Source organism: Lonchura striata, chromosome 15, assembly GCF_050655825.1.
Source record: "Lonchura striata isolate lonStrDom1 chromosome 15, ASM5065582v1, whole genome shotgun sequence".
Lineage (NCBI taxonomy): Eukaryota > Metazoa > Chordata > Aves > Passeriformes > Estrildidae > Lonchura > Lonchura striata.
In genome coordinates this window covers 14,037,220-14,064,239 of record NC_140717.1, presented here as the reverse complement: position 1 = coordinate 14,064,239, position 27,020 = coordinate 14,037,220, and the positions used below count along the sequence as shown (strand labels likewise).

Sequence of the window (27,020 nt, the reverse complement as noted above, 5' to 3'; positions counted from 1 at the left end):
GTCAGAGCAAGGGGACTCTGTGACCAGAGGATGTATTTTCTTGAGTCAGTTAAAAGTTGCTGCTTTGCTGTGGTGGGTACGTGCCTGCGGGAGTGCGTCGGTGTTGAAACAACTCGTGAGGTGTCGATTCGGTTTCGCTGGGGTGGGTGATGGCAACACACAAAAACAATCCTCCTCCAGACCTGCTGATCCATCATCATTATCCCTATTGTGCTGTGTCAAGTGCAGAACCCAGTGGTGAGGATCCCTATTGAAAATTCTCTCGGTGGTTGGATGAAGCAGCAAATGCTGGTTTGTTTGATTTATGTTGGGAATTGTTGCAGAGCCACCCTGTGAAATTTTGTGCTGCTGGCAAGCTGCACCAGCCAGTCCAATGAGAACAATAAAAATGAAGAATATGAGCTGATGTGTACTGGTGAGTCCCATGAGAACCATCATAATGAAGAATAGGAGCTGAGGTTAACCCTTAGACAAGGCCCTCTTCCCCAGACTGCCAAAAGTGGTACTGCTGTGGCAAATGCCAACCAACTCGGAAGCACCATAGGCAGTTCTTGATGAAGGAAAAAAGGACAGCACATCACAACCTTAATTGGTTTCAGCACCTGGTGCTGTCTGATTGCACCCTGAAGAAAGCCAGAAGTCACCTTAAAGCACAACCCAGAAGGAACAAAGCCCAAAAATGCATCACCTAAAAAACTAGATGTAAAACCTAAAAAACCTAAAATATGTAAAACCTAAAACACGTGCTGAGCATTTTTCTGCCCCATCCTTGTCAGCTTTCTGCAGCCCTGGATTGCAAGGCCATTGAATGAGTTTCATAACTCCCCATTGAAGGCCTCGTGGTCCAACGAGATCAAACACACTCATTTTAGATTATTCCAGTGACACAAAGCATTTTATGAAAAGTCCATGGGTTCTCTTTGTATTGTTCTTTTTAGCTTGAACCAAGGAATTACAATGAAAAGAACTTTTACTATTTTGGTGTAATATTTTTGGGCATTTCTTTCATCTTATTGGAATTAAAATGTGAGGCTTTGCCCTCCTGTTTGCTCTTCTTCAAGCAGGCCTCTATCTCCTCTGCCTGAACTTGTGTGAGTAGCTTTGTGCTATGATGTGTAAGGCCAGAGAACATCCAAGGAGCAGCAAATTCAGGGTAAATTAATCTGTGCTCCAACACCTTTTCTGTTCTCTATTTTTATTCTATTTAGACATGTTCTATTTTTGTAGAAACAAGGTGAGAAGAATTGTAACAGGTGTGTTCTGCACTCCTTTCAACAAAGCTTTGTTCTTTCTGAGCTAACCCAGCAGTTTGCCATTTCCATTTCCCACATACGTTTTAAGATATATTGCTGGCAGATTATGCCACTTGTATTTATATCTCCAATTGAAAAATGCATTAATTGTGTTAATATTCATATGGCAGCATCTTATATATCTAGAGTGGGAAAACACTACCATAGGCATTTATGCATTTCTGTTCTAGCATATGAACCAATTCTCCTTTTGAAAGTTACACTGAATATTCACTCATATTCCTATCCTTTCCCCACTTCTTTTGGTCCTTTCTGTTTTGGCTGGTTTTGTAAATAATTAAGCATTTTACTAACATACAGATGAACTAAAGGGTCTTAATAGTTTTGTACTGCCTGAAATTCCCATTGCCACTTTGTCAGTTCACCTCTTCCTGATGATTTATCTGTTCTTATGAGGGTTATAGTGATGTTTCTACAATAAGGACTGTGTTGGGTATCTCAGAACAAGGTGGAGGGTACATGAACTTTACTTTTATAGCAAAGATTAATTCTGCAAGAGGATAAATAAAGAATTTGGTCACTGTGGATGGAAAGGTGACAGTCTTCAATATGCTCTGCTCTCTTTTGCAGGCAGTTGCTTGGTCCTTGCACTGATTTAAGCTGTGCCAGGGTAGGTTTAGGTAGACATTAGGAAGAATTAGGAAGAATTTATTCCCAGAAAGAGTGATTAAATGTTTCAACGGGCTGTGCAGGGAAGTGTTGCAATCACCGAGCCTGGAAGTGTTTAAGTAAAGACTGACGTGGTCTATTTGACAACGTGGTATTCAGTCTATTCAGTCACAAGTCGGCCTCGATGATCTCAGAGGTGCTTTCCAACCTAATCGGTTCCGTAATTCTGTGAAAACAGCCGCGGAAAGTCCGCGTCTGCCGGTGCCGCCGCCTCCGCTGGCCTCGGGCGGTTTGCGGCGGGGCTGCGGGAGCGGCCGGCGGGCGGCTCGGGGCGCTGTGGGGCCGCGGCCCGGGACGGCTCCGGCCCGGCCGCCGCCATGGCGCTGTGCGGGGCTCTGCACAGCTTCCTCTTCGAGTACGACACGCCGCGCATCGTGCTGATCCGCAGCCGCAAAGTGGGGCTCATCAACCGCGCGGTGCAGCTCGGCATCCTCGCCTACGTGATCGGGTGAGCGGGCGGCGGCGCGGCGGGAGCCCCGCGCTGAGGGCGGGAGCCGCCCCTCCCTCAGGGGCCGCGGGACCGGCTCCGTGAGGGCGGCGCGGGCCGAGGGGCCCCGGAGCGCCCCAGCGGCGACACGGACGGGGAGGCGCTGCTTAACTGGGGCTGTGCACAGAATCACAGGATATTCCGAGTTGGAAAGGACCCCACAAGGGCCGCGTCCAGTTTTTAAGTGAATGGCCCAAGAGCCCCTCAGAGTGGGACCTCTCAGGAGGTGATTGTCGTTCCCCCAGCAGAGCCTGCAAATCAGTCTGAAAGTAAAAAAATATCACCCCAAATATCAGACATGAGATTGCCAATCTTGTGAGCCTTTTGTGTGGAAAAGCTGTGAAACTGTCTGGAATGGCTCTTTCAGGTAACATGGAAAAAAGAGATAATCCAACCTGAATTTGTTTAAGGTGTTTATTGTTCCTTGCAATCGTTTTTGTGGTGTTTATCTATTGTTTCTTGCAATCCTTCTCTTTCAGGTGGGTTTTTCTGTGGGAAAAGGGCTACCAGGAAACAGACTCTGTGGTCAGTTCTGTAACCACGAAGGTGAAGGGAGTAACACTGACAAACACATCCACTTTGGGAGCCAGGGTCTGGGATGTAGCTGACTATGTCATCCCTCCTCAGGTATCAGTCACTTTCACATGCAGAAAGAGGGTTTCCTAACAAGAGGGTTTTCTAACTGCTTTGCTAAAGTCCACTAAGAGTTGGAGCAGCTTTGGCTCCAGTGTGGCCATGATGAGAATGAAGCAGCTTTGCTTTGTTGCAGATAATGCTGAGCACCCGCCCTGAGGAGGCTTGTTCCAAGAAAAGTGTGTCTGTGTGTATGCTTGTGTAGAATTATAGAATGGTTTGGGTTTGAAATCAACCAAGATAATCTTCTTTGGAATCAACCAAGATAATCTTGTTCCACCCTTCTGCTGTGGGCAGGGCCACTATCCCATGTTACTCCAAGCCCTGCCCAACCTGGCCTTGGAACACTTCTAGGGATGGGGCAGCCACAGCTTCTCTGAGCAACCCTGTGCCAGGGCCTCTCCACCCTCAGAGTGAAGAATTCCTACTATCTAATGCAAATATCTTCTCTTCTAGTGTAAACTCTTCCCCTTTACCCTATCACTATCTGCCTGTGCAAAAAGTCCCCCTCCCTCCTTTTTATAATCCCCTTTGAGTACTCAAATGGGCTCTAAGTTTTTCTTGAGCCTTTCCTTCTCTGAGGGTGCACTGATCCCACTGTCCATCGTGCCCACAAAGACTTGCAACAGAGGAGGATTTTGCAGGCGTCAGGAAGAAGCTGCAACAATAACAACCTGTCATCTTTCTTACTGCTTTCTAAAGCAAACAGCCCCAAGTTTAGTTGTTGGCAGAAGCCACAAGAACAGCTTGCAAATCACCTGATGCAGAACTGAACAGGAAGCATTGCTGTTGTTACTGATTGACTGTATCTCTGGGAATGTGTGCTGTGTGGGCCATACGTGGTGACCCTCGGGCTGGGCAGGCACAGCCAAGCTGCTGGTCATGGGTCCCTCTGCCTGCATGACATATGGTGCAGAAAAAAAAAGACAGATTTAGCCAGATTTTGGCTGAGTGGTCATATTTATTTATCAGTGGAGCAGAAGCAGATGACAGATCTGGAGTCATACAGATTTGAAAGTAGTGAAAATAATGAAAATAGTGCTCCCTGAAGAAACAGGGCCAGGCAAATTCCTAACTGATATATTGCAAAAAGAAAGAGTGGGAGTTGTGCTTGGACTTGCAGCTGGAGCTTTATTTCTGCACCTGCCCTGAGGAGCTGTGTGAGCTCTGTTTTTGTAACATGAATGAGGAACTTTGGGCCGAGTGGGAGGACAGAAGGAGATGCCAGTCCCACAGTCCTTCCTCTGGCTAAACACCACAGCACCAGGCGATACGTGCAGGAATCTGCTCCTTTAGCGCTGCACCAGCAGTGGCCAGGGCAAGTCCCCTCTGCTGGGCCACCTGGGCTCTGTCAACAAAGATGTTTGGTGCAGTGCTTGAATGTTCTTTGCAGACTGTCACTCTTAAGTTTCCTTCTTGTTTTGCATGCTCAGGGTGAGAACACTGTGTTTGTCATGACCAATGTGATACTCACACTGAACCAGAGCCAAGGCCGCTGCCCAGAGGTAGGTGCAGAAGCTGCTTTAATCTTGCCCTGTGTTGCTGGGAGTGTGGGGGAGAGGGTTCTCAGAGTTTTATGTAACTGTTGTTCCTCTCCAGCTCCCAGACGATCAAACAAAGTGCAAGGTGAAGAACAACTGTATTCCAGGATATGTCAGCACCCACAGCAGTGGTAAGAAACCTACTACAAAAGCTCCTTTCAGTCTGGGTTGTGGTGCCTCTGTGCTGTGCCTTCCCTGCTGTGAAGGAAGAACCACTTCACTTCAGTCTCCTTGTTCTCGTTCTCTCACATGTAAGAGAACTGAAGTGGAAGCTTAGATTTTTCTTCTGGTGGACTTAGACCAGATGAACCTAGACTGTGTTGGATGGATGCTGGGTAGGTGTGGGCTTTGGTGAGTTAGCAAACAGTGTGAAGCTTTTTCATGGCCTTCAGTCCCTGAAACAGTATTTCACATGGACAAAGATTTGACTCAGGAAAAGCACCTGATGCTTCTTTCTCTGAAATTAAACTTGCAATGGAAGATAGTGTGGGGTTTGGTAGTGGCATTTCACCTCTGGGAAAATTGCTTTCATCATATGGAATGTCAGGGGTCAAAACTGGTTTTGCTCAGTAGTACCTCCATGCACGTGTCTTTCCAGGCATCCAGACTGGGGAGTGTGTTCCATACAACAACAGCATTAAGACCTGTGAAGTCTTTGCGTGGTGCCCCGTGGAGGATGACTATCACATACCCAAGTGAGTGCTCTGTCTTCCTACTCCACAGTACCCCTTCTGAGAGCAGGCTCGTGGTACGCAGCTGATGCTTCTCCCACTGACATGCTCTTGGGAAAAGCTGAAGAGATGAGCACCAAGAACTCTGCAGAGTCCTGTTTGTGTTTCCCTTTTGTTTTGTAGGCCAGCATTCCTGCAAGAAGCTGAGAACTTCACCCTTCTGGTGAAGAACAACATTTGGTACCGCAAGTTCAACTTCAGCAAGTAAATAGTGAGAGGGTCATCACACTGTCTGGTCTCCTGGGCAGTAAAGGGGATGCAACAACTCTTCTCTTTCTGTCCTCCTGTAGGCGAAACATCCTCCCCACTATCACCTCCACCTACCTCAAGAACTGCATCTATGACGCCCAGACAGATCCCTTCTGCCCTATCTTCCGTTTAGGGAAAATAGTTGAAGCTGCAGGGCAGGACTTCCAGGAAATGGCTGTGGAGGTATTTGGCAGACCCTTCTCTTGGGCTTCAGCTGTTTTTTTAGAAGAGGAGTGGTAGGGGGTTGTCTCCTCTGCCTCGAGGCATGAGCCACAGAACACAGATCAGCTGCAGGATGGCCAGAGGGACTGGAGTGAATTCTATTTAACCAATAATTGGCCTTGCTTTTTTTGGGTGGGGTTATGTGCAAGGTTCTGTAGCATCAGAAAAAAGTGTTGGACTGGGATTAGAGCCAGTAAATGAGGTCCTGGTCAGCAGAGAGCCTAGTGCTGGGCTGGCCATTCACATTGGACTGCCCATCACCTCCTCTCCTCCACTTGGCAGGGTGGAGTCATGGCACTGCAGATCAACTGGGACTGCAACCTGGACAGGGCTGCTTCCCACTGTGTGCCAAAATATTCCTTCCGGCGCCTCGACAACAAGGACTCTGCCCACACCGTCTCACCTGGCTACAACTTCAGGTAATGTGGCTGTGGAGGGCACCTGGTCTCACAGCTCCATCTGCCACTGGCAGTTGTGGTACTTTGGGGATTTTGATGGGGCTTGGGTAGCAACAGAAGAAAACCTTGAGGGAAAAACTAACCTGTAAAAGTGTCTCTGTCAGATGAAAGCCATATCTACACCAGGAGTATCCTGGCAATACACCACCACATACACATTCTGGCCAGTACAGCTAGGTCCAGCTAGGTTCCAGTAGAACACCAGCACAGAGCTGGCAGCAGCTGGTCGCATCCAGACTTAGACTGTAATATTAAATACAGATTGGCCACCTTGCCAAGATCTTTGCTGGATTCCTGTTAGTGAGGAAACACGGCTCAGGGCTGTTATTTCTGGAATCACAAAATCTTGCTTAGGACAGAGGATTTTTGGGTGGAACTTGGATGAATTTGCTGAGGAGCTGTGCAGAGCACAAATGTGTGTTTGGGAGGTGCCAGGCCAGGAGGTATCGGGTTGTCTGGACCATCTGGAGGATATCACAGCTGGATCTGAAATGCTCTTGCTAATTTCAGACTCTGGTACAGCCTCTTACCAATCCTTCCTTTTCTCTTCCATCCTCTTCTCTGCTTCCTCCTGGCTTAGTCAGCCACGTGGCAGAGTAAGTCTGATCTCACTTGTTTGTTCTCATCCCTTTTCCCTCTTTTGCCAGCTGTCACCCAGTGCGGGACACGGAGCAGCCTTTGTGCTCCCGGCCCTGCCCTCTCGCGGCTGCCTGGTCCCCTGCAGCCCCTGCCTGCCTCTCTCGTGTAGCCGACTTTCTTCCTGTTAGTCCTGCTCCCCTGCTAAAGCTGCTTTCTCCCCCTCCTATGCCTTGCAAATGTCCTCATTTGATGGTGCTCACTGTTGTCTTGAATTCACCTGCTTTGGGCTTTTCTCCTATGTGAGCTTGCCAGCATGAAATCTCCATCACTCAGGGCTTGTGTCTGGAAGTACCAATGCTCAGCCCATCCACTTAGGATGGGGAACACACCTGGATGTTGCATGATCACATAAGCAACCTCACAATTTCCAGTTAAGCTCTGACCTATCTTTTCTGCAGGTTTGCAAAATACTACAGGAATAGTGATGGAACTGAATCACGGACGCTTGTCAAAGCTTATGGCATCCGCTTTGATATCATAGTGTTTGGAAAGGTAGGGTGACAGTTCCTGAAGGTCTTGTAGTGAGGCCTTTCAGAGATGCTGAAAAGCAGGCTCAGCCTTGTACCTGTCTTCTAGGCAGGAAAATTTGATGTAATTCCTACCATGATTAACATCGGCTCTGGCTTAGCACTGTTTGGTGTGGTAAGTGACACTGTCTGCACTTGGACTCAATTCTGCATTAGTGCCTCAGTTCTGAACATCCCTATCTTAAACTCTTTCAATCTCCACTAGGCAACAGTGCTGTGTGACATTGTTGTTCTATATTGCATGAAGAAGAAATACTACTATCGGGAGAAGAAATACAAATATGTGGAGGATTATGAACTGGTAAGCATCAATGAAGGCAAAGTAAAGGCAAAATTGCTTCCTCCTCTGACTCCACAGAGGTTCTGGAACAGGGTGTAGGAAATCCACATGAAATAGGGATTTTGAACCACAGTTCTAAGGAAAATTTATCTTTGTCAGAGAAGCTAATTCCTACCTCAAAGTTATTGCAGGGAAGAACACTAGAAACAAATATTGTCATGTTTCCTGGGTAACCACTCTTGGAGAGGAAAATATATGTTCAACTACTTGTCATGCTCCTACTGCACCTCCTTTTTGGGTTGCAGTCATTGGCATTTACCTCCTAAGATGTGTAGGGAACAGCCCTGTTCCCATAAAATCCTTCCTTCTTGGCTTTTGGAATTCCTATAGTTGTGAGAAAACCCATTCAATGAGTTGGTATTTTCTGAGACAAGTGTGCTGACAGCCACAGTTACAGCTCCCTCCAGGAATCAAATTATCTGTTTGGTCAGTAGGATTTTGTTGGTTGCTTGACTAGTGGTGAGGACAGAGCTCAACCCTACAGCCCTGTGCTTGGTGGGAAGTGTAGCTGCAGAGGACAGATTTCTCATTCAAAACACCTCATGCCACTGGAAAAATAGTCTGAGTAACAGGAAGTAGCTTGCCTGGACAAAGGATTTAATGTATTTAGAAGGGGTAGAAAGAAGAGTTTCTGGCAGAGAACTGTAATCTCTAATCCTTGCAGGGAGTTGGTGAGACATATGGAACAGACTCCTGAGCTCCTGGTGCTCCAGGACCAACTGCTGCTCTAAATCACTGCTGGGAACATTTCTTGACCCTGCCATGAGACCTCTTTGCTGGAAGGAAGTGGGGAACCAAACTGAGAAAGGGACAATCTTCACTACTCTTTACTAATTGGGAGCCAGTCCCAGGGAGAACAACTGGGTCTGCTCCTTGTCTGCTCTTTCCAGGTTATTTGCACTAAACACAGGGAAAATTGTACTTTATGCCAGACCTCTACACTGGGTGAACCTGGGACAGAGACAGCTCTGGCATCATAATTTTGCCAGTCCTTTTGTCCCTAAGATCACTGATAGCAAAGGGCACAGGACAATAGGCACAGATTCTTCCTTAGAGTGAACATGGCCACTGCCAGGAGGTGCTTGACCTTGGGACAGCAGCTCCTTGCTGTTGTCATTTTTCTTTCCCTGAAGGATTGTGAAAATTAGCTGAGCCTGTACCTACAATCAAATTGGGGTCTCCAAGCTGCAATGGCCACAGACCAAGATAAAGCAGAGTCTGGCTCCATTGTGCTATGATAAATGGCTTACTGGTTACAGAACTTTTTTTTTCTGTTTTGTCTAATTTTTATGCTATTACTTTAAAATTTACTTTAATAAAATAGTACTTTCTCTCAGCCCTCTTGAAGTTCTGCAAGCTGGGTTTTGATTGTTCATTTCTCCCCACATACAAAGTGTTAGTGGAGGGCCATCAAAGCCAGGGCTCTGTGGGTTTTGCCTCTTCATTCTCTCAGCAGAAGTGCTGCTGCAACTACAGCTACTCGCCTTGATTCTCCTGACATCTTGTCCATGTCTGCTGCCTTAAACCCTCTCCAAGGGAAAAGACTTGTAAGTCAGAGGCCAAGATCTTAGGGTCTTTATCTGAGTTCTGGTACCAACTGCTTGGCAGAACAGATCTGTTATTCCATGGCACACCTCCTGTGCTTCTCACCACACCAACCCTGTGTCTGGGCTGCTGCATTTAATGCAGTTTACACAATCTGATTGAAGTGAATTTGTTGGCTTTTATATTCACATGGCCTTTAGCACCTCTAGTGATCATATTGTCTCACAAAGTCCAGGTCTTCTCTTCTCTAAACCTTTTCTGGTGTTACTGAGCCCTAGGATCTATTCCTCCAGCATCCTGGCTGCCTTTCTCCAGCAGCACAGTGTGTAAAACACAGCATTATTATTTTGTTTTGTTCTTTATGTGCCTGCTGCTGTTGAGCACTAAATTGTGTCCCAGCTCAAAGAGTGCCTTCCAAGGGCACTCCAGTCTGTGCATGTGAATGCTCAGTTTGGATTATAGAGTGCTCGAGCTGCTGTGGTCCCATCCTAGCCCAAGGTCCCCAGTAATGGTAGAGCACCAGACTTCACTAACAGAGCAGACTGCTTTCAGATTCCTCTTCCAACAACCAAACTCTCACAGCTTGATAAAGACCACTCAAACGAAATAATGGTTCCACTTGATCCACTAACTCTGGGTTTGGTTGCATATCATTTATTTCAACTTGTACAGTGAAGCTCGAATACCTGTGTGGAAAAACACTTAGTTGTTGGTTTATTCTTTCTTCTTAGGTAATATAATTTAAAAGTGGTAAATACACAGTATTTAAACTTGATACACCTGATAAAGATAAATGCATAATAAAGGAGTAGGAGTGAAACACAAGCCTTAGTCATTAAACAAACAGTATAAAAAACAGGAATAGTTCAGGACCTTAGAAAAGAAACAGATCAATTGCCTGATAGGTAAGAGGGGACCACCATGGAAAACTACTCAGATAAGAGGCCTGGTTTCCCCTTAGCACTTTCCTGTGTGCTTTCAGAGCCAAAAAGGCTTAGTACCCAGCAATAAGCCCACAGTCAGCACTGGGCTTGCTTGGAAGGAAGGGGAGTTGGGGAAATCAAGCTATAGCCCAGTTCCAAGGCACAAGCAAAATGTTCACTTCACTATAAGGAGAAAGCCAGCATTACTACTAAGGAACAGCAGCTGGGGAACAGAGCAGGTTTATGTACACAGTACAGCTTCTCTAACAGGTCATGCATTTAGAGAGATCTCCCTCACACGGCCATGCTTTATGCTTTCAGCAGAGCCGACCAGTCAGAAAAATCCACATTGCGTTTCTTTCCGAAATGTGCATTCGGCTGCAGCCCCACCAGAGCCTGCACTGAGGGACACTCAGTTTGGAGAGCACCTTGGGGAAGTGAATTTAGCATCCTTTAGAACGAAGCCCGTGCAGGCAGTCAGACACTGATCAGTGGGAGTATCTGAGGCCCAGAGACTGGCTGGGCATCGGGGAGCTGGTACAGCTGTTGAGAAGCTGCATTACACCTGGCAGACCTGTTGGGTCAATGTAAACTGTCTTACCTGACAAATCACAACCAGGGATGGGCAGCACAGAAATCTCTACAACATACCTCTAGCAAACACACCACACACACTACTATGCACTACCTACAAAGAATTGGATCCCCTAGCTTTTTACTTTTTTTTTTTGGCAGATCAAGTCCATTTGCAGGGTTAGAGAACCAGGCTGCCCACTCACACACATTTCCACAATGAAAAGTCCTGTGTAGGGGGAGCAGGCAGCTGCAGTAGTGCTGGCCCCCAAGTTACCTGTTTGGTTTTCCCATAGCTGAAGCTGCAGGGCTTTGGCATAGCCTCGGACTAAAATGGGAGGAAAACAGTGCATGTCTTATGGCTCCAAACTCCATAGTATTGCTCCTAAACCACCAACTGTCCTCACTGGCTTTGGAGAGAGGCCAGCAGCACAATGCTTCCATAATAAATTGCAGTTTAGGGGGAACATCAAGTGATCAAAAGATGTAAGGGACAGTTTGGGTAAGCATCTGCACCCTTGCTAATGCTGTCCTGGCTATAAGAAAAGCCAGTCTTTACTGGGAATTACCAGGCCAGATCTGACTGCAGTGGGGCCAAGGACCTTGGCACACTGCTGCTTGTGCTGTCCAGGATAAAATAAAGGAAGACAAGGGAACAGTCACTTCCTAAAGGCAGGGCATCCATGGCCAGGGTTAACAGGCAGAGACCTTACCATTAATCAAGACACTTGGCAGTCTCCTAGTGCCTTCTTCCTGAGGGCAAAGAATTACACCTTATAAGTCCCTCACAAGCTTGGGAGACTCAAATCCTCCTTCTCTGTCAGGTACCTCAAATGCCCCATTCAAGGTCACACAACGACATCAGACTGAGAAAGGAAAGAAATTAAACCTTTTTCCCCCTTGTCCCATGCTCCAGCCACAGAACAACTGTACTTACCATGACCCCTTTCCTCAGGCAAACCTGGCTCCTCATTCTCCAGCTTTGTCCGAGCACAGAGAACTTGGGAAAGTGAGTCTGGACACCAGAGTCTCTTCCACCACATGGCAGATTATTATTTTGTACAAGCACCACAAATAATCAGAGTAATCTGACTGAAGGTGAAAGAGCTCTTCATAAGAAAAAATCCATTAACTACATATACACTTAATTTACTAACAAGCCTCTGATCCACAGGCATTCACAAATTACTGGTAACAAACTTGCAAAAAATACATAGCATTGGCCCCAGAACCCAGATTAAGAGTTTGGAAAACAATTGTTTCTTTGAAAATTACTAGCTAATCATTAAGATCTTAAATTCTAAGCAAGCCCTAAGTCTATACTTAAAAACCAGCATAAGTTGTATTATTTTTAATTGTAGTAAACCATGTAATGTACATGGAAGTGAAGGATTTTACCCTGAATTTTATATTTTATAGTATATCTACCTAGATCAAGTAAAATATTTAGAGACAAACTTTTAGTGCTTCTTCTGTTGTTTAAACATTCTAAACACCACCTCTCACTCATATGTCTGCAGCAAAAATAGTTCAAACTGAACTTAAGCCCTTAAATACCTTTTCCTTTCATACACTGAATACCTAACTTACCAAGTCCTGGTCACACCAAGGCCTCTGGAAAGGTGTTAATTACCTGAGGAGGTAATTAACCTCACTTTTTGAACGTCCTGAAGATGCTGTTTCATACAACTTGGCTCACAAAGGTAGGCATTCTTTGAAAAGCTGAACAGGTGGGTTTTTGCTTTGTTCCCATGCAGTTAAAAAGGTGTCAATTAAAAACAAACCAGAACGACAAGAAATAGATGCAACAACATTCCTGGTAGGTCGTGAACTCTCAAAGTGCACACGTGTGGTTGGTTTTACTGCTGCGCATGCCACTTGGCAAAAGCTTCACCCTTCTGCACGTGCCCACAGCCACGTCATGGGCATCATGCCCCTGGGACGCTGGCGTCAGTCACTGCAAATTATTTGGCATTAAAACCAGCTAAAAACAGTTCCAAATACATTTTCCTTTGGCTGCTCTGGGTTTTGTTTTGCAAAGCCCTGTTGCTGCTCACCACCACCGCTCACCTTTCTGCTGTCAGCCAGCGCCTCTCCCACCAGAAGTCAGCAGTCCAAGTGGTCAGAGATGCTCCATGTTTATGGCAAATAATCAGATGTCGGATAAGGTGTGATAACATGCTGCTATGTGAGCTCTACATCCAGCATTGTACTGAGATAGCGCCATGTCATGCTGTGTTTGCTCTGGGCTCTGGTCACCTCGTCCCCAGCGCACGCTTGGTGACGTGCCCTGGATTGAGCTGCTCAACAGAACCATAAAGTCCAGGTTCAAGAAAGAAGTTCCTCCTCTCCCACATTGGGCAAGTCATTGCATTTCAGGTTATCTTCACTGCCTTGTTTCCTGTTTTCAAAGGAAATAAAACAGCTGCTGAGTGACTCAGAAAAAGGGAAAGAAGACACCAGTTTTTAACCCTTCCCTGGCATGGGATCTTTGGGATGTTGAGCATGCATCATCTCTCACCATGTAACAGGCTGGAAGTGCCATAAAAAGATATTTTTCATCTCATCAGAACAGCAGGATATTCCATGTCACGAACATCCCATAAAACAGTTACAGATCAGACAGGTGGGGTGTGAATGTTGTAGTCATGGACCCCATGAAAGTTTCACAACCAAACTATTTAATTTCTCCTCCAGAGCATCAGAAAAAGCTGCAAATGTCTTTTGGGTCCAAGCTGAGGTAATGACACTTACGGCAGCAGGTTCCCAGAGGAAGACAATGACCGCTCCTCCCTCTTGCTCCCCTCAAACGGATTCCCAAAGGATCGCTTCCGGATCATCGTTTTAACCAAGATCTGCAAAACCAGAATGCAGTTCATTGGGGTGCTTTTCCTTCATTCAAGAGCAATAGGAACATCCAACTTGCATGCCCAAGTAATTAAAAAAAAAACTAATGAAAACAGGTCGAAGTTCTCTATTAATAGACATCAGAAGGAAGCATCTTTGCAAGTCTCCAGCTGCTTAATACAGGAGCTGTGTCCTCATCTGAATCCCTTGCAGGTGACAGCCACACTAGGTGTAAGAGGCTGGAAAGGAACACAAAGCCAAGTCTGGGAGGTTTCTTTCCTCTCCAGAAGTAGGTTTTACTGATTACTGCATCCAGTACCTGCAAATTCCTAGTCCTCCATGATTACCTGGCAAAATAATTCACTGAAAAGGGAGAGGGGAAGGAACTGGCACCATTTTACCTTAATGTTCATCTGAAACCCAACTGAAAGCTGGCCTTTTGTCCAGCTTTGGCTGTAAAACACAAAGTCACCAATCAGAGACTGGTGGGAACAGAGATGTGTCAGGATTCTTCTCTGGCATCCCCCAGCTTGTTTTGCTGGTGGGAGCAGACATCAAGGTGAGCAGCACTGGAGCCTGCCTCAGCAGGGACATCCCTGAGAGCCCCTGACTCCATTTGATGTTGCTTCTCACCCCTCTGTGCCTCATGTATCTGCTCACCAGGGCACACAAAGAGCCATTTTGTGTCTGAAGGCGAGAGTGTTTTAAGAGTCAAAGCCACGTGAGTGAATCTCATACTGGAGTGTCAATGCCTGCACTTGGCTGCACAAAGATCAGGCACCAGAGGGTAATTTTGAAGATCAAATGCAAATGTGAAAATACCACATTTGCCTGGAGGCAGTATGTTATCTAACAGTCAAAGAGGTGCAGTAAAATCTGACTTGCCTTGAACTGTACTGAACACACCTGGATTTCAACAGAGCTGAGAGCGCTGATGAAGTCCCCTCTGAACAGGAAAAAGGGGGTAAACCCTTCATCAATGGTGATGCTTTTAGAGCAACATTTGCTTTTTCAGCCTGAGCAGCACAAGGTGCATTTGCATGTTCACACATTTGTAGTCAGTGAGGTTTCTGCAGGGCATCCAAAAGGGAAAGAGCTCCAGAAATTAGGCCAGATGTGGGCACAGCTATGAGATGGAAAAGTGGCTTCAAAGAGAAACCTGTTCTTCAAATAAATCACAGCCTGGGTGCCTACAGGCAGATAACGCCAGGCCAGGGAACTGTGAATGGTCGCTCGCTGCTTCTCCTAACACAAGGGCTGGTGGCACCCAAAGAAATCATTAACTCAAAACCACAAAGGATTTCACTTTCTACACAGGACAGGGTTACAATGTGGTTCTCACCACCACAGTGTATTGCAGAGAATAAAAATATGAGCTTGAAAAGAGATGAGATGAAGTCACCAAGAATAGCTCCAGGCGGGGGCTGATGCACGTCGTGGCCCAGATAAAATCTCCATCCCGGGAACCTCCCACAGCCCCTCCGGCTGGACAGGGCAGGACTCCTTGTGCCTGGCCAAAATACCTGCTTCTGACCACGGGCAGGTTCTGGACCAGATGCTCTTTTGCCTTGAGCAAATACAGTGATACTTAAGCAGCCAACCCAAGTGTGAAGACCATCAACCCAATGACATTTACCTTTGAAACTGCTCTAAAATATTCCCCTGCACTGCAGAGTACGACCATGTCCAGTGAGCTGCTGAGACTCTGAGACACCCAAGTGTCTTGCAGCACTTGTTTCCAAGAGAGGGAAGGTCTTTGCTCTAATCCTGCCCAATGCTTTTGCCCTTCAGCAGTGAACTCCAGCTGCTCAGGGCCACCCCAGCAGGCAGCGTGGACCCCACCATGCATCCACAGGCCATCAACTCCTTTGTACTCACCACTGTGGCCAGGCTGGGGATGTGCTTGACTGAATTCTCCACTTCCTCCTCTGTCACCTCGACGAGGGTGCAGTTCTCATCCTCCGTAGGCAGCAGCTCCGCTCCATTCTTGGTGACCCAAGGGTGCAACTTCAATTAATAACACAGCCTGTCAGGAACGATTCCTCTTTTTCATAACTCAAACAACACAAGCCTGGCAAACGCATCTCCTTGTCCAAGCTATGGCCCCTACGTGCTCCTGAAATGCCAGGGAGCAGGGCAGGGCTGTGCCATGTCACTGGTGAGCCAGCTCACCTGGGTGCCAGCAGGCACTGCACAGCCTGGAGCAGAAAATGTCGTGGTGTGGCTCATCCAGAGCCAGCGCTGGCCCCAGCTACACAACCAAGCCATAACCATGGTGACCTACAGCACTGGGCATCTCTGAGCTTTAGGGAAGGAGACCTTATCTTCTCTCTCATCTTATGGATGAGACAGCACCAGGAGGCAGGAGAGATTTATTCCAGTCGACACATATGAGCAGCAGTGATGGGGAGACCCACTGAGCCCTCGTCCTGGACCTGGTTTAATCCATGACTGAAGGCAGAACCCCTGTTTCTCCTTGCCCACACACACCTGGTGACTTGGTCGGCTGCAGGAGCACAAAAGGTTCCGCAATTCCCCCGCAATCCCTTCCCCCTACCTTGCTCTCCATTCTCTCAGCTTCTCGCCCCTTCCAGGCTCCCGCAGGGGCGAAGGACCAGAAATCTCCTGCGAAAGGCTGTTGCACAGTACTTTCCTGGTAGCAGAGGAAATACTGTACTCAGGGGATTTCCTTTTGCCTGCGACTTCTATAGGCACCAAAGGTCCCAAAGCTGAGCAGGTCCCGGAGCAGGGGAAGGAGCTGGGACTTACCTACCCAGGGACCCTGGGCACAGGGGGAGGACCTAGCCTGGCGCGATCAAACTGACTCCCAAAAAAAGCCGAGCAAGGAGAACCCAACAGAAGTGAAGCCACAGCCAGCACCAGGAAAATGAGTCAGTACCTTGATTTCTGGGACCGAAATCCTAGATTCAGGATTTTTATCCAACATCCGTGTAATCAAATCCTTCAAGAAGTCTGTAATTTCTGGCCTGTGGAAAGAAAAAGGGAGAAATGAGATGGAGAAAGAGATGGGTGCTGCCTCTGTTCTTCACCTCAGTGCCAGCTACTATGAGCCTTCTGGGCAGAGGGGCTGGACTCCAGCCCCAACAGGGAGGCAGCTCTGGGTTCTTGTACACCTCCTCCTCTCCAAACTCCCAGAAAAAGCAAAATATTCCCTTCTGAGGCAATGTGAAGTGTGAGCCCACATTTACAGGGCAGGGAGAGACCAACTCAAAGCCTGAATTTTGCAAAACCACAGAAGAGCAGGACCAGCCCTACCCAGGCAGTGCTTGAGAAACAACTCAAATGAGCTGTAAAATAGGGATTGATGGGTTGTTTTTGGTTTTGAGTACTTACTGGTCTGGGAACTCCAACGTTTGGGTCTTGATTTTATTGTGTAAACTCAAGATCCTTTCATCCATAAAAGGGCACTACCACAAAGAAAAAGAGCAATGAGAAAAGCAATAATTTTTGTTAAGAGGCAGCAGTGAGGCAGCCAGAGGAGCATCAGGGTCTCATAGGGTATGAAAGAGAGCAAAGATCCAGTTACAGGGAAATTCCAGAAGATTTCCTATTATATCAATGTCTACTTTTAAACTCAATGAAAAAAACATTTAACAAAAAATTACCAATTACTAAAAGAACTCCTTTCCTAAAAAATCTATCCAAAACCAAATTTTTTTCCACTGGGGAAGAAGAGAAGCCCAGCCCTTTCGGTTGCACCCATCCCAGGGACAGGCAAAGGTTTCCCATTTCCATCCACAAATCCTCATCTCCACTCAACTCAACAGGGACACAAGGTGCCAGTCCCACTGCTTACCTGGAACATGGGAGGCACAAACAAACCCCCCAGACACCAACAGCACTGAAAAATTAATCTCATTACCTGCCCAAACACGAAGCAGTACAGTGTGATCCCCATGGCCCAGACATCCAAAGCCTGCAGAGTGAAGAAAGCGCAGTTAAATCTACAACAAGATTTCTGTTTGTGCCAAGGTTAGTCCTTGCACAAACAAACCATTCAAATTGCTATTAAATACCTTTCCAGAGAAGATTTTCCTGGTTTCTGAGAGGGTCTCTGGGGCCATGAAGGCAGGAGTGCCCACTGTGTTGGTTAAGAGGGCATCAGCTCCCTTGAACTCGTTGCTCACTCCGAAGTCGGCGATCTTGACGTGCCCATCTTCCCCCACGAGGAGGTTGGAAGGTTTAATATCCCGATGGATTATCTTCTGATAGTGCACTGCAGCCAGAGGGACAATGAGTGGTGCAGCAGCAGCACTGGTTTGCAGCAAAGGAGCCACCAGGGCTCCATGTGGCTCTTTCTGCTAACACCACAACCAGCCCATTTTAAAAGCCCCTGTGCAGCATGAGCCACCAGAAATGGCACCGTACATAAGCAGAAAGGCCAGCTGCAGGTGCTTAGGGAAAAAAAAAACCAAAAAGAAGGAAGCCCATCCTTTTTCAGAGACACTTACAGTATTCAATGCCCTTGATCAGATCCTGGAAGTAGAACCGAGCCTGGTCCTCACTGAGAGGTTTCAAGGTTGGGATTTCCATCACAGGGCTGTGAAGGCAACAGAGAACAGAGTTCATTCCCCACCTGGATGTGCTGAAACAGGGACCGAAGGCTTTGTCAAGAACACACAACCCCAAACACAGGCACAAAGTACACAGGGTGTACTCAACTGTAACCAGGCCAGGGAAATGCTACTCAAACCTCAAACCCCAACCATGAAATTCCTCATCACCTCTGCAACCCATTCCCACATTGGGTGGCCACCCACAAACCCATCTCTTATTCAATTGTTAGCAGGATTAAATCTGGAATTCAGTACTCACCCCTGCTTCACCAGCTCAAACACTGCAACACAAAAGAGAAGGTGATTACACATTGCTTACAGGGTATGGCTCCTGCGAGCATAGCCTCAACACAAAAGCAATTATTTTAATGACAAAAATTCTAAAAATAATATGTTATTTTTTAAAAAGAGATGCTGTCTTATGCAAGGCACGTGGCATTTGGGTTGCTCCCATTTTCAGTTAAGAGGATGCTGCCAACTATCTTCTCAGCGTTGCAGCTTTAGCAACATGAAGTGTCCTCCATGGCACAAAAAACCCCTTAGTTTTGTTTGCCACCAAAAAGGCTGAGCCCACACCCTGAGCAAACCTCAGTACTTGGCCATGAAGGCATCACATGCTCTCCACTAGTACAAGCTGAACATAAATGATAGAAAAAAACCTTCTTCAAAAGTTGTGTATTACCAACAACTGCAGTCTGCCAGACAGGTTGGGATGTGGCTCTTAACTTGTGCCTTTTTCCCAAAGCCAGAGAAATAAAACTGCTTTCTATCATTCCAGCTTCAAAGCTGAGAACATCAATGCTGGTGCCTCTCATGGCAAAGCATGCCCTGGTGTCAAATTAACGCCAATAGAGTGCTATAAAGCACTCCTATCTCTGTTCACAACCCAGACTGCATCTCATTTGCTCCTCTAGCACATCAGGCTATACCCACGGTGGAGGAGAGACCCAGCCCTGTGCACAGAGCTGCTCCAAAACACAGTGGGAACCTTTTTCCCCATCCCTCTGACACCCCAGGGCAGTGGGCAGTTACCCATGTACAGGTGATCCTCACTGGGGTCATCCAGGACCTGCCAAAACAAGCAAAAAGCAATTAAACAGTGCCAAGAAAGCCTTGCAAATTAAGCACTGTGATATTTTGTTTAGCAGCCATCTCAGTTCTGCACCATCTGCACCATCAGCATGGTCTGCTCATCTCTGAGCTTCTACCCACTAGAGTAGGGAAAAAAAGAGGACAGAGATGTAGCTGTACTTCAAGGAAGCAAATATTTAAAACACACAGGAAGCATCATCTGACTCATGAGCCAAATAAACTCCAGCCTGCACATCCTTAATTCTTGATTTTTGGACTGTTTCATAGAGGCGGTGGGTGGAGGGCAAGGCAGCTACACTGTTGAACTCACAGAAACACCAGTTCTTCCCCAAAACCTGTCTCAGCACTTGTTTCCTCCACTGAAGAAACATTTTTCTGCATTTTCCTTTCTGAGCAGGGAAGAAAAAAATCTTTTGGGAGGTGAGAATAAAAAAACCTTCTAAACTAAGGAAAACACAAAATTCTCCCAAAGGCAGGACCTGCCCGTTCTCCCTTCTTGGGTCACTCCCCTTCACCCAAGCCCATCCCTGCAGCATTCAGGCTCCATCACACTCAAGGATAAGTTTTGGAAAGGCCAGCCCTTACCTCCACCAGCTTCACCACGTTGGGGTGGTCCAGCTTCTTCAGGATGGCAATCTCCTGGTAGACCTGTTCGATGGGCCCTCTGGGCTGCAGGCAGCCCTCGGAAGCAGCTTTGGCCCCGCGGGGCGGCGGGCGGCCTGTGGGAAAGGCAAAGATATGTCCAGGTGGGAACAATCCCCCAGGATTCCCAAAATATCCCCCACCCAAAAGACTTTCTGCTACTTACGGGGGAAGCCCGCCTGTCTCATCAGCTTCTTTTTTGAGAGAACCTTCATTGCCTGCAAGAGGGGAACAAACGTGGAATTTGGGGCAAGTCAAGGATAAAATGTGGCTGATGGGATGGGGCAGGGAGTCAGCAGAGGGGATCCATCCCCCTCCCACCTGCTCCACTGCAGGTTCTGGGGCTGTGTGCTACTCACATAGTAGGTGTTATCATCCTCGTTGTAGGCCAGCTTCACCACCCCATAGGAGCCCTGGAGAGGGGCACAGCCATGGAGTACAAGTTAGGGACCATCCAGAAAACCCACATCACCAAACCAGGCTCTGGGTTCCTCCTCAAACCCACCCCACAGGGATCACAGAGCTGGTGGGCGATGCTGGGATGAGCAGGGGGGTGTACAGTCTGACATCACACTGACAGCAAAGAAAAGCTTCAAATGCCCCATTGTGTGGGAGGGAGGGGGAAGGGGGGAAGGGGGAAAATTAGTAATAATTTTAAAAATATATAATTCAATTGGCACCACTCAGAACAGAACAGCAAGTAACAAAGAGCTGCTGCGGTGAGTGGCTGGACTTGCTCCACACACCCTCCCAACCCAAAACCCTTCATCCCACCCCAAACCCAATATTCACCTTCCCAATCTCATCCTTCAGCTTGTACTGGTTGAGCTGCACACAGTCCTGTGGGGAGAGAGCAGGGAGAGTTGGCATGAGCCACAAAACTGCTCACATTTATTCTTCTCCTTTTCAATCTCCTGCAAAACTTTCTCTGCAAACTCACACCTCATCCTGCTCTGCCCAAGCACCTGCGTGGGCTGGGCACCTTTGATTCATGAGCCACAAAACCACCCACCAAGCCACACATTTGTGTGTTTATAGAGGGCTAATTGCAAATGTTAACGGCTGGGCAGGCGATCCTGTCCTGTCCACTCATGTGGAACGAGAGTGGCAGACAGGGAGAGCCCTGAGGGGTTTAATGCTGGCAACCTGGTGCCGAGTAATTTTATTTCTTCTGGGCAAAGTAGCCACTTGCTGCCTGTTTTCTGTCAGGCTGGGGGCAGGCAGGCCTGTTTTCTCTTTAGATCTCAATGAAATTCTCTGGTTGTTTTTATTTTTCAGGAGTAAAGAAAGAACCTTGTGCTACACTCCTGGCTTCCGTCAAACACAGCCGTGAGAGCTAATGGCATCAGCAAAGGCACAAAAACCAGTGAGTTGGGGGTCTCACCTCCTTGAGGGCTCTCCCCATGGCCCAGGATGTCCCAGGGCCCCTTGCCACATACCTGCAGACACACTGTGGGGACGTATCCCAAAAAAAACAAGCGAGAAGAAATGCCGTGGTGGAAAAATCCAGGCAGATGGGGGCAGGAGAACTGCAGCAGCAGTGTTCATCCCCCTCACCTGTAACATTAATTCCCCTCACCTGTAACGTTCATCCCCCTCACCTGCAATCCTGTGATGGACACACGGTTGGACTCCACCGTCGGCCGCCGCGGCAGCCGTGGGGAGGAGTGTGGGGACGTCACGGGGGAGTAGGGGAGGGAGGGGTAGATGAAGCGTTGGTTGGCACCGTCGCCGTGCCCGGGCGAGCGGGCAGGCTGCGGCCGCTCCTGCAGGGACAGCTTGCGGCCGGAGAGGTGCAGCTTCCGGCCGTCCCCAAAGCCCTCAGTGCCGGGCACGTCCATCTCCTCCTCGCTGGCGCTCCCCGCGGCGTCGTGCTCGGTCACCACGATGAGCGAGGCCATGCTGGTGGGGCTCAGCGCCGGGGGGTCCCGCAGTGCCGTGGGGGCTCGGCGGCCGCAGCCTCCGGCGCAGCAGAGGGGCTGTGGGGTGAGCCGGCTGCTGGGGACACGTGGCGGCGTGGAGGGACCAACGGCTTCATCCTGGCCATGCTGTGGTGTGGAGATGTGCCTGAAAACACAGAGTGGGTCAGCCAGGCTCTCTGGAAAGCAGGATTTCCTGCTGGCCATTGTGCTACGGGTTGATTTATTCATTCCATAAGGAATGGTGAAGCCAAGGGAGGAAGTGCAGTATGGCATCAGGATGCACAATCAACTCTGCCATGGGACAGACCCCAGGACAGAGCCAGCCTCAACCCCAGGGCTGCCACCACTGCTTCTTCCACCCTTTTTATTCAAACACCTCCAGGGAATAACAACTCTATCATCTCCACTATGGAAATACTACAAGGGGTTATTTTAAAGGGGCAGGATAAAGAATTGCGATATATCGGCATAAATACCACTGAGTTCCCTGCTTTACTGCTCAAAGTGGGCACATCTCTGCCAAGTCCACCCAAACAATGCAGTTCAAGGACACAGGGGCCAACCTACCAAGCATGGGGTGCAGGACCAGCCCCCTGGCTCACTGCTTCGTCCCCATCATTGCCAGTGATTTCTCTTCCTTGTCCTGTGGCCTTTTGTGCAAAACTCAGGTACCCAAACCTTGAGATAAATGAGAAAACTGTTAGCAACAAAAAATTTTTTAAAAAATCAAATAATTATGTGATAATTAAAAAATAGGAGAAAATTATGTTAATTCACACATGCTAGGCATTCCACAGCACCTGAGGCTGTTCAGTGGTTGGCTGGCTGTAAACCATCACTCTTCCCTGCCCCAGCACTGGTGCTGTTTTTAATTTCTAGGTTAACAAGTTGCCACAGAAGGAAGTGAAAAAAAATATCCTGAAACAACCAGCCCAGAAGCAGGAACAGGGTTTGAGGCGTTTTTCTGCCTGGTTCCCACACCTCAACGAGGCGGCCGGTTAAAATTAGCTTCACTCATCTCCATTGAAGTTTCCATGCTGCACCCGCAGCACAACCACTCTGAATCAGCCCAGCAGAAATTATGGGTCAAGTACAGAAATCAAATCGTCTCCCCCATCCTCGAAGCTTCACAATGGCCTAATTGCTGTTTTCAACACTGATCTATAAACCAGAGCTTTTGTGCCCAAGTGGGATCGGCCTGGAGCTGAAGCCAATGCGGCACCGCTCTCTGCTCCGAGGCATGGAGAAGCACAGGGATGGGGAGGCTATAAATAAGCCAATGAACAGCAACAAGGACAAACTATTCCAGAAACGCCGAGTTTCATGGGGCTGAATCCACTCCTGGACAGGGCTTTGCTGGATGAGAGAGCCAGGAGCCACCAGCCAAGTCAAATTCCCCCTGCAATGCTGCTGGCAGCCCACAGCAGCGTGTTTTAATGCACTCCCAGATGGATTAAAACAAACAGGCAGCCCCCCCCCATTCATCCTGAATTCACAGGGATGCATCTTGAGGCCATTTGCCTGGCCTGTTTTGGGCACCCCTCCAGTGGGCACATATAAATAGCTGCCCTGAAGCCGGAGCCGATCCGGAATGCTGTGCCCTCTACCCTCACCGTGCTCTGCAGCCACACCAAAAAAGGCAGCTCATCGGGGCAGCCTTGGGTTGAAACCACCCCAGGAACATCACTGGCAGCAGCACCAGTCCCCAGTGGTGCCACAGCATGGCTGGGCATCCCATCCTGCCCCCAGAGCATTGCCTACATCTCCATTTCCAAGGGTTCCTGATAAACTTCGCCAGGCTTGAGCAAAATTGAGTTATGAAGCCTCAGTCACACTTGAGAGCTGAGCGCATCCTGGCTGGCGGGAGTTAATTGGCTTGACCAGGATAAACATATCAAGTCTGATTAATTCAAGCAGGATTCCCCAGGCTCTATAAACTAAAAGTCATCTAAGTCCCATCATAATATCATCTGAGGTGAGAAATCAGAGGGGTTTTCCCTCTGCGTGTGGGCAAAGGGTCAGAGGATGGGGGTTTTAAGAAATTGCTGAGATGACACCCCATCTGAGTGAAACCCAAAAGTGCGGTCACACTGTTGAACACAGTCCTGTTATCCTTAATAAGCACACGAGGAGTAGGAGGAGGAGAACAGTTGTATTCCCAGCCAGAGAGAAAAGTAAAATAGCTGAAATGAGGGCAGTAATCCCAAAGAGAGAAAATACAGCCTGGGGGCTTTGGCTTCACCAACCCATCCTGGCCCTTGCCTGCAGAAAAGCAGCACATTCTAGTATGAACTCCAGCAGATCCTTACGTAAAAGGGAGCAGCACATGCCCACAAAATCCTCAGGAAATATAACAGCCTGGTGTATAGGAATGATTTATCGGCACAGCTTTTGGCTGCAATCCATATATAACCCATAGCGGCTGCAGCAGGATTATCGAAGCAATCAGTCTCGCATCTAATTCAGCAAGGAGAGGGATATTAAAATGAAAAGAGGTCTGTGAAACCCTGGCAGCAGCTCTCCCTCTCGCTCAGCGTCCACGTGGCTTGAGCGGAAGCGAGTGGGAGTGGAATCAGCCCCCTCGAGGTGAGGGATTTTCACAGCCCCTCGTCCGCCCCAGCTCTCTGAGAGCGCGTGGGCCCTGCCTGGGCCCTGCTGGATGCGGCCACCTCCGCAGGGAACACGCTGACCGATTCCAGGGAGTGCAGAGGGTGACACCTTGCAGCCAGCACTGGCTGCAGGGATTTCAATCAGAGCGTAAGGATGCATCTGCCTGCCCTTCCCTCCCCTGTTTCTCTACCCAGATGCAGGGGTTGCACACTCGCCTGCCCCACACCTGTCTCACTGTGGCAAGGCCAGACACAGATCAGTCCTTCCCAAGGGAGTGAGACTTGGTGGCAGCTCGGCAGTGACCCCTCCATCCATCCTTCCATGGGGGTCAGCTCACAAATCGCAACTTCAGCTGTTTATAACAAAACTGAGCTCAAACCACCAAAACCAGGGCTGATTTTACTTGCACAGATCCTCCCCTGCTACTGCTCGAGTTTGGTTAAAAGCCAAGCAGGGCCAGCCTGGGGCAGTTATTGGTCTCCCTGGGCACAGTCCAGTGGCTATTTTGCTCTCCCCGGTCACGGTCAGCGGTGGAAGTGCCCATGCCAAGAGTGGTGTCATCTGCAGCAATGGGGGCATTGATCACAGTTTCCCTTCCTACGGGTGAGCACAGACCTTGCCAGAAATATATTAGTCACTGCAGTATACAAAGACCATATGCATGCCCCAACAGAGTTTTAATGGGAAAAAAAATCTCTCAGCAGCTTCTCTAGAAGTCAGAGGACACCCAAATTTATGAGAAACAGGCACTCATCTAGGCTCCGTCTAGGACAGGTCCCTGTGCCAAAGCAGAGAAGCTTTTCATCATTCCCAGGGCAAATGGAAGAGCCTCCTGCACTGCCTGGCCCAGCCAACACAGAGTGGAAAGAATTGGGGGGAAAAAATGCAAAGCCAGGCTGGTAACATTGTAATGTCACAACATCCAGCAGCAGGTTTCAATACGAGTCACAAAAACATCTCTAGCAAGGTTTTTTTTATAATTTTGAGGATACTGAAGCAATATATAATGAGCATTCCAAAAGAGCATCAACTTCAGAGATGATGTTGAGCATGGGCCAGGATAAGCTCAGGACACCTCCATCACCTTGTCCAGCATTGCCAAGCAACTCCCAGCTTTCCTGGAAACATCAGCTCCAGTCCACAATGCCCACAAGAGAGGAAACCAGAGCAGCTCTCCACTTTGTGAACACCACTTAGAAGACATTAGGGCAGAGTTGAAAGCAAAGGCTCCAAGGCTTCTCCAAATTACCTCCCTGGAACAGCGCTGGTCCATCAGACACCCCTCACAGCACACTCAGGTATGTGCTTTGGAGGTTTGTTGGCTGTTTTTCCCTAGAGAAAGTGCTCATGGAGAGCCAGGACAAGGACAGGGCTCCTTCTCCCAGGAGAGGGGCAGTCTCTGTGGGTGTGGGCCATGAAGGCAGCTCTGGTGCCCACAGCTGCCACACATCTCTCCATCCTCTCTCCTGTCTCCCTGGCCCTGAGGACAACCTGGTCCTGTTCCCAGGGGTGGTTTCTGCCCCTGCAGCATTGCAGTCAGCCCACAGCTCCATCACAGCATCTTCCCGTGGTCATCTCACTTTGCTCTTGGTCTCGACTGGTACCTTCATGCTCCTGATGCTCTGTGCCGTGCACGTGGCTGCAGGGCTGCATCCCACCTCCTAACCGCGCTGTCACTCGCAGCAACCCAACCTGTGGCTTCTGATGAGCCCCATCCCCTGTACACAGTCCTCCACCAGCTCCATCCCCATTCTCACTTGTCCCTTGACCTTAAAAAACCCTCCTTTCCCCAACCCCGTGGCCTATCTTTCCCGGGACCCCTGATCCCGGCCCTCAACCCCCGGACGGGAGCCCCGGGGGTCTGTGGGACACGCGGTGCGCCCACCCGGTCCCATCGCCGCGCCCGCGGTGCCGCCGCCCGCCGGCACCGGGCACGTGTGGGGGCCGGCGGCAGCGGGATGTCCGCGGGGCCCGGGCGGCCACGGGAACGGGGAAACGCGGGGGTGTCCGCACAGGCCGCCCGCGAGAGAGCCCCGTCCGGAGGCGATGCCGTTCGCCCGCAGGGCAGCCCCAGCCCCGGCTCCATCCCCGGCTCGGCCGCCCCCGCCCGCCCGCTCCCTCCGGGCGCGGCTTTGTCTCCGCCACCGCGGGCGCATCCCCCGCCGGGCCCGCCCGGCCTCCCCGCCCGTTCCCGCAGCACCGACCTGGCGGGGAGCGACCCCGGGACCCCGCAGCCCCCGCAGCCCCCGCCGCGCTGGGCCGGAGCGCCGCTGCCCGGCGCCGCCTTCGCTTTCGGTTCCGCTCCGGCGGCGGCAGCGAGGGAAGGAGGGAGGGAAGGAGGGAGGGAGCGATGGAAGGAGGGAGGGAGAGAGGGAGGCCCCGCTCCGCCCCGGGGAAGGGGCAGGTTTCCCCCCGGGCAGCCGCATCCTGCCCGCCCTCCCCCTGTAAGCCGCTGTTGCGGTGTGTTTTGTTCTTTTGTT

At 49.1% G+C, this 27,020-nt stretch overlaps 2 protein-coding genes across 5 annotated transcripts; one reads left to right on the top strand and one right to left on the bottom strand.

The window, feature by feature from the left end:
* The first annotated feature begins 2,266 nt into the window (after positions 1 to 2,266).
* On the top strand, positions 2,267 to 9,145 carry P2RX4 (purinergic receptor P2X 4). 2 transcript variants are annotated; one of them, XM_021532724.4, is made up of 12 exons: positions 2,267 to 2,430; positions 2,949 to 3,096; positions 4,536 to 4,607; positions 4,702 to 4,774; positions 5,242 to 5,338; positions 5,498 to 5,578; positions 5,665 to 5,806; positions 6,128 to 6,264; positions 7,341 to 7,434; positions 7,519 to 7,584; positions 7,675 to 7,770; positions 8,474 to 9,145. In XM_021532724.4, the coding sequence occupies exons 1-12, from the start codon at positions 2,300 to 2,302 to the stop codon at positions 8,504 to 8,506; spliced, it is 1,170 nt and encodes a 389-aa protein (XP_021388399.1). In that variant the 5' UTR covers positions 2,267 to 2,299; the 3' UTR covers positions 8,507 to 9,145. The 2 variants fall into 2 exon arrangements, with proteins under 2 accessions (XP_021388399.1, XP_085448915.1); XM_085592789.1 differs by lacking the exons at positions 7,341 to 7,434; positions 7,519 to 7,584; positions 7,675 to 7,770; positions 8,474 to 9,145 and adding an exon at positions 6,884 to 7,196.
* Positions 9,146 to 9,986: 841 nt separating this feature from the next.
* Positions 9,987 to 26,925, bottom strand: CAMKK2 (calcium/calmodulin dependent protein kinase kinase 2). Of its 3 annotated transcripts, none has more exons than XM_021532723.3 (18): positions 26,745 to 26,925; positions 22,498 to 22,608; positions 21,610 to 22,075; positions 20,801 to 20,848; positions 20,368 to 20,421; positions 20,175 to 20,226; positions 19,952 to 20,085; positions 19,307 to 19,343; positions 18,534 to 18,555; positions 18,170 to 18,258; positions 17,735 to 17,934; positions 17,581 to 17,634; positions 17,052 to 17,125; positions 16,597 to 16,684; positions 16,255 to 16,350; positions 15,576 to 15,704; positions 13,605 to 13,705; positions 9,987 to 13,251 (listed from the first exon to the last, which is right to left on the bottom strand). In XM_021532723.3, exons 3-18 carry the CDS (start codon positions 21,907 to 21,909, stop codon positions 13,179 to 13,181), a joined length of 1,551 nt encoding a protein of 516 aa, XP_021388398.1. In that variant the 5' UTR covers positions 21,910 to 22,075; positions 22,498 to 22,608; positions 26,745 to 26,925; the 3' UTR covers positions 9,987 to 13,178. The 3 variants fall into 3 exon arrangements, 2 of the variants coding, with proteins under 2 accessions (XP_021388398.1, XP_085448914.1); XR_014958610.1 differs by having other exon boundaries at positions 11,879 to 13,251; positions 15,576 to 15,723; positions 26,745 to 26,842; XM_085592788.1 differs by lacking the exon at positions 16,255 to 16,350.
* Positions 26,926 to 27,020: the final 95 nt, after the last annotated feature.

Bases quoted from the DNA above. Each gene is read 5' to 3' on its own strand.
- CAMKK2 (XM_021532723.3), bottom strand. From the start codon at position 21,909: ATGGCCTCGCTCATCGTGGTGACCGAGCACGACGCCGCGGGGAGCGCC. The intron at 17,126-17,580 runs GTAATGAGATTA...TCTTTGTGGTAG, and splicing joins ACTGCTTCGTGTTTGGGCAG to TGCCCTTTTATGGATGAAAG. The intron at 16,351-16,596 runs GTACTGACTCAT...CTCTGCTACCAG, and splicing joins TTTCGGTCCCAGAAATCAAG to GAAAGTACTGTGCAACAGCC.
- P2RX4 (XM_021532724.4), top strand. From the start codon at position 2,300: ATGGCGCTGTGCGGGGCTCTGCACAGCTTCCTCTTCGAGTACGACACG. The intron at 4,608-4,701 runs GTAGGTGCAGAA...GTTCCTCTCCAG, and splicing joins GCCAAGGCCGCTGCCCAGAG to CTCCCAGACGATCAAACAAA. The intron at 7,771-8,473 runs GTAAGCATCAAT...TAATCCTTGCAG, and splicing joins ATGTGGAGGATTATGAACTG to GGAGTTGGTGAGACATATGG.